Source organism: Schistosoma mansoni (genome assembly GCF_000237925.1).
Source record: "Schistosoma mansoni, WGS project CABG00000000 data, supercontig 0219, strain Puerto Rico, whole genome shotgun sequence".
In the NCBI taxonomy this organism is placed as follows: Eukaryota; Metazoa; Platyhelminthes; class Trematoda; order Strigeidida; family Schistosomatidae; genus Schistosoma; species Schistosoma mansoni.
The window spans coordinates 297,889-309,739 of NW_017386086.1; the positions used below are offsets into that span (position 1 = coordinate 297,889).

Here is an 11,851-nt window from a genome sequence, read left to right on the forward strand (position 1 = left end):
CGAAACCTAGGTTCAGGGTTTCCTGTTGACTTCCTTCAACCACAATCTTATCACAACTACTTTAATTAGATACACTCACTTTTATATACTGATTTTAGTAACATTGGATGATTAGTAAAGAATGACATACACTCAAAATAAGTGGGCTTTACACAGAATAAACTGAAAACTGCTACGTATAAAAAAGAATGAACTTCACAGTAAATTGATACAAGGATTATTATACTGGATAAATGCCATACTAAGATAAAATAAATAATATGCCGAAAATTTGAACAAAAAAATCACTGAACAAGAATCACACTGAGTTAAACATATAGTCTCGCCTTTTAATGCTATCGTAACAGAGATTATATTTTCTAAAATTTTATCATCCAGTTTTTATCGACCATGAATGTGATTCGTCGACTGATATAACAAAGCTAGATAAAATAATGACAAATAAATTTGACTGACTAATTAAATCAAAATACGAATGATACAAACTGTGTTAACACTAATTACAGGTTATGAAAATCATTCAATTAGTCATTTATATGTTTGTGTCTCAGTAGCTAATTGTCAGGAAGTGTTGTGCTAAAATAAATTCACATTTCAACAACCAATTGAAAATGTTGGTATTCTATACATTTATGATTAAATAAAATTTGGTCCATTTGATTTTAATACTTTTTTTTTCATATCATGCCTTTGTCAAGTTTGAAATAAATGAAACGGGGTTGAGCCAGAAATTATTCTTTAAAAAACTGAGAATAAAAGTTCATTCTTAATCTATATTATCATTGTAATTATCACCATCACTTATTATTATTGTTATAAGCAAAGATGGATAGTGACTAGCAGTAGAATCCAGGACACACGTTTCGTTCTATTTGGGACTCGTCAGCTGGATGTACCTACATCTCAGAGTTGATGTTCACTCTGGGACTCGAACCCAGTATCATTCGCTTCAAACACCATCGCGTTATCCACTCAGCTACTCAGTCCTGATAGTCACTTGCTTGTGCAATGGGGTGAAGTTTAAATTCACTTGGTATTTTTGGTTTGAATCTTCCCATTGATGTTTAGGACTGCAATTGATCAGTCTCTTATTGGCATATGTGCATACTATGCGTCCTGGATTCCACTGCTAGCCACTATCCATCTTTGCTTATAGTACTTGTGAATTGAGGTTATATACACAGTATGCACATATGCCAATAAGAGAGTGATCAATTTCAGTCCTAAACATCAATGGGAAGATTCAAACAAACAATACCGAGTGAAATTATTATTATTATCAATATTATTTGAGTATCATTGATACATGGATTTTTCAAATGCACACCATTGTGACATAAATGAACTCCATACTTTAGGAGAATAATAGAATTATACATTGATGATTGTTATTATTTCATATTTTAATAAAAAAATTTACACATAACTGACATTATTGTTGATAACTGATTGATTCATATGAAAATGTTATGAAGATTCATTGTGTCCTTATTAATCCTATTCATTTTAAATGAATATATAAAGATACATCCATCTTTATGTATACCATATACACATAAATTGTCTACATGTTATCAATATATTCTTAATGTTTTCAATGATATGTATACATTATGATTAACTAGATACACGCACTCTTTTTATATTTGCATGCATCTTTTTTTTATTTATAAAAACCTGTAAACTTTATATTATTTTATTAGAATAAATAATTTGAATTCTTTAGAATTGAATACTTTATATTTATCAGAAATTTATTTTGTTTATAGTGAAAAGAATGAGAAGAGAGAAAAAAACATAAATAAATAAATAAAGAAAGGTAACAGTTTATGATATACAAGATGAAAAAGTTGAACATCTTATTTTCACCTCAATCGTAATTTTCTACTTTTTATATAAAGAAAGATGATATGACATATTTAATGAATAAATACATCTGGTCAGGTGTATATATATATATATAGAGAGAGAGAGAGAGAGAGGGAGGGAGTGAGAGAGAGAGAACATGATATGAACAATACTCAAATAATTTAAATTTATCCAATAGAAATTCAAGTTACAAAAACAAATCAATCAACATGTATCTCCACAAAACCTCTTCTGATTGGGTCTTTTTTTCTCAAAAAAAAGTCAAATCATAACAAAGTTAATTATTCAATTACATTAAGAATAAATAAAATTTATAATATTTTTTTAATTATAATTTATTTTTATTTTAATAAAATATTCGTTATTGTTTATGATTCACACGCTATTTTTGAATTTGAAATAAAGAAAAAGAAAAAAAAGAAAGTTCGTCTATTTAAAAGTGATTTACATGACAAAAATTAAATAGTATCGACGCCACTATTTCATTTTAGTTTCGGACTTATACATCATACTCAAACAATATCAATGGATTATTAAATCACTTTTGAATCATACATATAATCGAGCAATATTATCTTCATCTAGATAGTTGTTAGGCTTTACTCTAATACACATGAGTACTTATGTAGTTATATGAAAAAAATATTAGACTAGTCAATGCAATTTATGAGTCAGTGATCACAACAATACAATAGATTGTATAACTACAAATAATTGGTGAAGAGTACAAACTGATAGTGAGAAGACAGGTGAATAATAATACAAAGTCTCTACAAGACACCCTTCATAAAGAAAATTGATTGTTTAAATTAAAACAGATTATGATAATCTATACATGTATATTTGGATGAATGTCAATAATTAATAAACAAATTAAAATTGAGATAGTTTAGGGATCCAACTTCTGAAAAGTATTTTATAGCTCAAGAAACTTCATCAGTATATTATATACTACGTTGATGAAGATATTAGCTAATTAGTTTTGTATTTAAACAATTATGGAAGTTGGTGTCAGGCTATACAGATCGCCAACAAACATGTAACTGTGTGTTTGTTATTTTATGTTCATTAGGTATTAGCTTCAGAACTAATTTCAGAAATTAATTTTGGAATGTTGCGATTTTCAGAATGAACTACATCAACGATCTACCATTAACTTACTGCTGACATTGAATATAAATCATTCTATATCACTTAATTTATTGAATGATGTTTTTATCCGACTTGAAAGTTCCAAGTTTTGTCTTGCATGAGCCTATGGATACATACACTTTTGACGAGTCCCAAACTCGAAGAAAACTACCATTTAATGCCCTAAGATTCTCAGTAGATTTTCTAGTTCATTTTAATTTTTCTGAACAACTATTTTTGAACTAAACAAAAGATCCTACATGAAAAAGCTCGACCAAATCATTTTTATATTTGTTGAAGAATAAATTTTACTGACTGACCAGTTGCAGTCCTAACACATCGATGGGAAGATTCAAACAAACAATGCTAAATGAATTTAAACTTCACCCCATCACACAAGCAAGTGGCTATTAGGACTCAGTGGCCGAGTGGATAACGCGATGGTGTTTGAAGCGAACGATACTGGGTTCGAGTCCCAGAGTGAACATCAACTCTGAGATGTAGGTACATCCAGCCGACGAGTCCCAAATAGAACGAAACGTGTGTCCTGTATCCCACTACTAGCCACTATCCATCTTTGCTTACCATGCTTGTGAATTTAGGCTATATCAAGGCAATACGCACAGTATGCACATATGCCAATTTGAGACTGACCATTTGCAGTCCTAACACATCGATGAGAAGATTCAAACAAACAATACTAAATGAATTTAGAATAAATTTTACTGTTTGCTATTTTAATGTTTATTAATTAAATTTCACAGTTTTACATCTTGATTAATTATTCATTTGAGAATGTCGGTTTTGATATTCAACCTAATTGATTTATGTTTAATAAGTTTGAACGTTACATAATTCGTTTACATAGGCTGGTTAGACAATACGGTTGTCCACACGAAAATATGTAGAGGAAGATTTAAATCAATACGCTCAATGACTCAAATTCAACTGTTCTAATCAATGAGATACCTCTCTACAAACCAGTTGTTCATTAATCTAACTACAAACTTAATGTTTCTGTTTTGATTCAAAATCAAGTTGATTTTACCAGTTAGTTTTAGTTACCCATTAATGATAATTAGGATTAGGATTGATCAGTTATTGGTGTCATATGTGAATCCTGAGCTGATTGTCTAGATTTAGCCATTACTTCATAAGTGATAGTTACAAGTTCTTAATATCTTAGGACACATTGAACAAATGATGATCCTGACTACTTAGCTAAGTAGATAAACCATCAACATTTTAAACGAAAGTTACTAGGTTTGAATCCATAAGACACAAATATGTTTTTTTTCAAGTAAATGATCATAAATTTTATTATTTTAATAAAACTTTAATTTATTATTTAAGTAATATATACATTAAAATATTTGATTCAGAGAAAATTCTTTATACCAATTAATTGTATTTCGTGATAATAATTTATTATTATCATCCGTCGAATCAATTATATTACCTTCAATGTCATCGTAATTGGTATTGTCATATGTGCCGATACTATTCTCATTATTGATATTAATTGTATTCCAGTTATTATCATTGTTATTATTATTATTTCTAGTTATGTTATCGATACTTTCTGAATTGATCAGATTCTGTAAGGAATTAATTGATTTCTGATAAGAATTGTTTAATAAAGTTAAACAAGGATTTAATTGATTTTTATAATGATTAATATATTGACAATCTAATGTATTGTGTGATTGAATATCATGATGATATTGATCTGGGTCACAAATTAACCCTGATGAATTTGATGAAGAACAGAGAGTAGAGATAGCTATGGACGGGGAAGAAAATGTCAACGATGATGACGAAAAAGGAGAAGAGGAAGAGGAAGACGGTGATGACAAAATCATTTCATATTTGTAATCGTTAACGGAATAATTGTAATGGAATGTACTCGCATTAAAATTTAAATTTTTCTTCTTCTGATGATGATGAGAGGGAGGAGGGGGAAACGGAATGTATTGGGAATTTTTATGATTGCTGTTATTATTATCGTTAGTGTTATTATTACCATCATAAATATGATGGATGTAATCATTTAAACAGTTTAATGTATCTGACGGTATGGATAAAGTTTTCCATGATTTCTCTCTATGAAAAAAAGTTAAATGAGAAAGTCAAGTAATGTGTTAGGTTGAGTAAAAGCAACTGAAAACAAAAAAAATATTTAGGCAAATAATTATTTTTAATTAGTTATTTTCCAGTTTATGTAGTTATAGATATATGAATATTGTTTTACAATAGACAACAAGTTTGCTACTTAAACGCTTGCTATAGATTTCTCAACCGCTTCCTATATTCTCACACCACTCCTACGGTTCAACTCAAACGGTACAATAAGGATGTTAAGTTAAACGAGAAGCTTTACTTCAAGTAAATTTATTTGAAGAAATCAAGCATATTCATAGGTTTACGAGTGGCCTTGACCTCCAATAAGATCCTGGAAACATACTAAATTTACTAAAAAATTACTTGTCCGATCAAAGTGTAACACATAAAACTTCGTTTTCCTAGATGTCGCTGGAAAGTTTCTGTCCGATAGTTGTTCAGATATTTACAAAAGATCATTTCGTAATCATTTTCAAAATATGTATAGAATTACTATATGAAAAGACGTAGGAAAGATTATATATGAAGGTTGATTAATTCTAATCATACATTTGCATGAATGCCTTAATATCTTGTCTAAATTCAAAGTTTGAAAAACAGTTAATGGGAAACTATCATTCGCCCAAATATTTATTGTGGATTTTCAAATTGCCGGAAATATTAAACCTGGTTATGTTTTCTTTGGTGAACTAGTCTGAATATTATTACTGAATATTTACCGTACAGTTGTTTGATGGCATTTTTATGTACTCGTAATTATAGTAGTTTATTTTGGTCCAATATATTTTTGTATCTTTTGCCAATCAATTAATTACCGATGTGCTACCTAGCTTGTATGCAGAAATATTCTAACTGTGTAACTGCTACAATTCATGAGTTGCAGTGTGTTGTTTTGTGGTATTTGGATACATAAATAAACCATTTTTGGTTTTTTTCTTCTAGAAATAGTGAAAACTTGCTCATCAAGAACCACGTTTCCTTTTGTTCTATTGTAACATTGAGTTAAATACAGTTGAAGTGCTGTTATCTCATTAGTATTAGTTATGAGAAACAATGAAAAAAAGTAATTTGGATTCAGCCTCTAACCAACTAGGAGTAAGATATATCGCGTTACCAGAAAGAAATGATTGAATCTTTGCCTAGAACTTAAAAAAACTACCATTTACTTAAAGTAAACGTTGATAATGTCTTCCAGAAGTGCAGTGAAAGATTCTGAATTAAAGAATTAATTCCGAAGAAAATAAAATTAATAAAAAGTATCCAGCTGAGCTGCAAATCTTCTTCATTCTTTCAACGTACAATTTGGTTTTTATTCGATTTTTTTAACCAACAATTTAGTTGTTTACACTCGAAATAAATAATAAATTGGTTAATATTAAACATTACTGAATACCGACTCGGTGGTCTAGGATGTAAGCATTCGAGAGGGGTTGTGAATGTGCGCTCCTGAAGAGTCCCATACTAGGAAAAAGTGTCCGTCTAGTGCTTCCAGGTTTTCAGTGGTGGTTTAACATTAAAATGATCATGATCTCAATAATGTTAATTAATCTTTAAAAAAAACAATGATGTTTTTAAAGTCCACTTTTATCGCGAGCTATAAAAAATGAATCAGCTGAAATTGAAAATTTATTAAGAATGTATGATATTTGTTTGTTTCTAGCCCCGAGTGTCAATAGTTAGATAACTCAAACCCTCACCACAGTAGTTGAATAAATAACGCTATAGAAATTTGAAGCAAAATGTACCATGTTTTAGTTTCGGTGTGAATGTTAACACTTAGATTTAAGCACATCAGTCTGATGAGTCCCAAATTCGAAGAAACACACACACACACCGGATTTTACTGCTAACTATAATATGTCTGTTCTATGATATTGATTGTTGATTTTGACCTGACATTTTGTTGTTCTAGTATTTGCTCCATGATAAAGATAGTCAAAACAATTGCCTAATGTTTATTTTTTATTTTCAACGGTTGAAAAGATGGTGTCATCAGTTTCATTTTTGAATATATTTACAGAAATCACTGCATAAACCACTTGAAATCTGAGTGATTTATTGATAATTTAGCAATTTTACTTTTATCATTATGGAGATTTTTGGAGATTTTAGTAATTTTAGCAATGGAATTCATGAGTCAATATAAGCTGGACCATCATTGAAAACCTGGGAGTAATGGACGGTCGTCTCGTTCTGGTATGTGACTCATCAGTTCGCATCCACAACCCCATACGTGAGACTCGAACACAGGACCTTCCGTCTCACATGCGAACGCTTACCCTCTAAACCACTGAACCGGAATTCAACTGTGCTAGTGTCTAACTTCAATCGATCTATGATCTTGTTCAACCTTTCATCCATTATCTGAGTTGAATTACTGACTCCACTGTTCACGGCTGTTTTGTAATTTCTACCTCTGTTCATCAAATCATTATACTTATTTACCACATTATTAATTTATTATCCATGTTTTTTAGGGAAGAATATTTGTTTGAAAGAAAGAGAAAATCTATTCAGCCATATTTTAAGATTCATTAACAAATACATCTGTTTAATAAACTGTAATAAATGACAATTTGGGTTATTACTCAGATGATTTATAGTGTTGAAATTTAATTCCTACTTTTTTTAAATAACCAGAAAGAAAAGTTCTACTGCTTCCATACTCTTAATTCATGTTTAAAATCTATCGTCCGAATACACTTTTAAATTATTGTTCAATTTCTGAAAAGTATTTGTCAAAAAGTTATACTATAATTAGAATATATATATATATCAAATTCAGAATCTTCAGTACGAATGTCAAGACAGTTCTACTGTACTCAACTGAAACTTGTAGAATAACCACAACCGTCATCAAAATAATACAAGTATTTATAAACAATTGTCTACTCTAGATACTCAATGTCCTTTGGCCAAGATAGAATCAGCGAGAATCCACTGTGGAAGAGGGAAAACTAGGTTCCATATGAGGAGGAAATTAGGAAACGACGTTGGAAGTGGTTCGATCATACATTTCGGAAATCATCAGACTGCATCAAAAGGCAAGCGCTAACTTGGAATTCTGAAGGGAAACGGAAAAGAGGAAGACTAAAGAACACAGTGCTTCAAGAATTGAAAGCAGATATTAAAAGAATGAACAGCCACTGTAAATAACCGGATTGCTGAGGTCAGAGTTGGCTGGAGAGTGCTGGTAGACGGCATATGCTTTTCCAAAAGGGGTAACAGGCGTAAGTATGTACGTAAGTATAAAATGTTACACATGTTTGTAGTTCGTTTAATGTAATGAATCACTGTGAATATTCATCTTAAGTACAGTTTGGTAATACTGATTCGTTGAACTTACGTAGTAGTAGTAGAAGGAGATTTTATTGGATTCAACATTGTTATTGTTTTTATATGATCATCTTTTGAGTTACACTTATAATTATGATTTTTACTGTTTATGTTATTATCATTGTTGTTGTATAAAGTGGATTCTTTCACTTTTCTAGTAAACTTATCCATATAACCGTCAATATTATCACCGTCATCATCATCTTCATTCTGATGATATTTATCACATGAATTTGAATGAGTTGAAATAAAATCTTGTATATTACTGTTGTTATTATTATTATTTTTTATCATGATTGACCATTGTACATTGTCACTTTTATTCATATTTACTCGTGATTGATGATGATAATGAGGAGGATGACTTAATAAATTAATTCCGTAATTTTTAATAGATGTATACTTTTTTCCATTCATATGTATAGTTGCATGATTATGATTATGACGATAACGATTCTCATCAATAAATTTACGATTACGACGCATTGATGAACCATTATCAAACATGTCTATGGCTAATGGATGCACTGTCCAATAAGAACCTTTACCAGCTTCACCAGATGGACGCGGTACTTTAATAAAACAATCATTAAATGATAATGCATGTCTTATGGAATTTTGCCATCTATATCCATTTAAAAAATAAGAAAAATAAGAAATATGATAAATAAAATGTCAATATCCTAGTTTTATTAAAAATACTCTTGGAAAAGTATCCATTTCATTCAAATTACAAAAGATTTAATATTGAATCTCGATCTAATTGTTTATAACTTGTCACATGCTTTCGACATAGTATCATGTCAAATTGTTTTGTATTAATAAACGATATGAAATAACAATGAAATATGCTAATAATGGCTGAATATATATATATATATATATATATATATATATATATATATATATATATATATATATATATATATATATATATATATATAGTTTTTCATTGTTGAAAATAAGACTATCAGGACGAACTGACTTTGAACACTTATCGAAATAATTACTGCCCAGTTCCTATATATAAAGCTCGAGGCGACTGATGTTGTCTAATATGATAATGAAGAATTTTGCGAATTGAAGCATTCATCTTAGAGAAAATAACAACACTAATAAATTGTATTGTTTTTTAAAAATTGCAATCGATTTTTCAGACTGATATTAGTAGACAGGTTGTAACAAATAATTTTTATCAGAAAAGGACGTATGTAGTTGTTCAAAATTAAGAAAAAGTGGATAACCGTCTTACTCTATTGTGAAATATCTTGATGGCGGGCATTCACGACCACAGAGGGGATGGAACCTATGATCTTCTGGTCTCGTAACGATCGCCTAGCCTCCAGGCTGTTGAGCCCTACATGCAATGGTGTACATTTCATATGATTTGTCAAATTAAAACTTAAAATTTCGCTAAAAAATTATTTTAAGAAAATGAGGCGAGACAAATCGGGATCATTGAAGTTTTGATAAATTTAGAGCAAGATTTTAATGAAACAATGTTATCATGTAAATAAGATAGTTATTTTTCTAATCGATGACTTTTCATTGGCTAATTTTGTTGTGTTTTAAATTTTAACGACTTGTAATACTATTGATCGTTAATGTGAAATAATTTGTAAATATCAAAGCTGCGTGGTTCACTTGACTAATGTAAGCTGATCATTGTAAAGATAGTCAATAATTGAAAGTATTTGAGTACAGTTTTAGTATTTTTTAGTATTAATAATTGGTTGGAATCATCTGTAGCTCAGATGGGAGTTGATGCTCACTTAACTTAGACTAAGACTATTAAATCCAAGAGGGAGAGATAATGTGTCGGAAAAGCCGAACAGACAACATGTTTCAAACCCATGAAAACTCATTCAAATGTTAATGAACTATTGTGCTTAAGTATATTAGTCGTCTATGCGAGGTTATTTCCCACATGTCCGTGCGTGGATCTATCCGGGCACTTTTACACGCTCACTAGTTTTAGGCATAATTTTTGGCAATTATTCTAATCTGGCCTTTATCATCCTCATGTATACCATACATATTGCCAAGGCGAACACGCTGTTACAAGACTTTGTGCATAAGGCGAAGTTTAGAATACATATATTCACATGTACTATTATTATTATTATTATTATTGTTATTACTATTATTATTCTGTGATCGTATTTAAAACAAAATATTCCATCGGTAAAACATTGTTTGGTTATGACTTTTAGTTACTGATTCACTTACATGAGTATTATTGATGCTTCAATTTTAACTGGAGACAAACGAAAAACGATAATGGCTTAATTGGGAAAATTACAACAGCTTATTGGTTTAAACTTTGCTATATCTTACATGTATATATTAATCATAGCACTTATCGAGTAACTAAATTTTTAAAGCTTATTAATGACAATATGTATTAAAGTTTAAATTTAAAAAGTGTTGACTTTCACATTTATTTTGTTGTCAGTACTCTTGTTCAATTACGCATAAAATTCGACATCTAAATTCAATTAGTATTGTTTGTTTCAATCTTCCCATCGATGTTTTTAGGAATGCAACTGGTCAGTCTCAAATTGGCATATGTGCATACTGTGCGTATTGCCTTGATATAGCCTAAATTCACAAGCATGGTAAGCAAAGATGGATAGTGGCTAGTAGTGGAATCCAGGACACACGTTTCGTTCTATTTGGGACTCGTCGGCTGGATGTACCTACATCTCAGAGTTGATGTTCACACCAGGACTCAGACCCAGTATCGTTCGCTTCAAACGCCATCGCGTTATCTACTCGGCCACTGAGTCCTAATAGCCACTTGCTTGTGCAATGAGGGTGAAATTGAAATGTTTTTTTAATTGCTCGTGTCACCCCTCATAGAGGAGCATAGGGCACTCACCAACATTCTCGGGCTCTAGCTTTTCTAGGGTTACTGCTGGTCCTAAGTCCGGGTAAAGGAGGAGGGTTTAGTATGACGTCAGTAACCTCGTCCAGTAGAAAACAACCTTGAGAAAAAAACCGCTGACCAGAATGAAGATCTTAGGTAGATGCAAATGATAACCCGTTAGAGCTTTCATTAGAAATGACAAATCTTATTCTTAGTCTGTAAGGAACAAGAGGACACTATCATATTCAAATGTTTGTCATCCAATGTCAACAACAACTACATTATCATTGAGATGACCTTCTTGGTCGATAAGATCAGATCACAACCGGAGAGAAAACAGGTGAACTCGATACTACTTAATAACTAACCAATGTAAATAGGCCGGGACAATTGTAAGATTTTGTAAAAAAAAGTGAGAAATAGTAAATGAATATCTAAAAATGAATTCTGACATTTTTTAATTATAATATAATTTTTGAATTCGTTAATCGATTTAAACAAGACCACCATTGACAACACGGCGGC

At 30.6% G+C, this 11,851-nt stretch overlaps 1 protein-coding gene across 1 annotated transcript in view; it reads right to left on the reverse strand.

Annotated features, from left to right (window-relative positions):
* Positions 1-8,463: 8,463 nt before the first annotated feature.
* The window catches only part of Smp_098780 (forkhead protein/ forkhead protein domain,putative), a gene marked incomplete at both ends in the record, with an annotated part of 5,176 nt that continues 1,788 nt past the window's right edge, over positions 8,464-11,851 (reverse strand). Inside the window, one exon of the mRNA XM_018792242.1 lies at positions 8,464-9,082. Within this exon, the coding sequence (XP_018647262.1) occupies positions 8,464-9,082 (619 nt within the window). The remainder of the gene's footprint in view (positions 9,083-11,851) is intronic.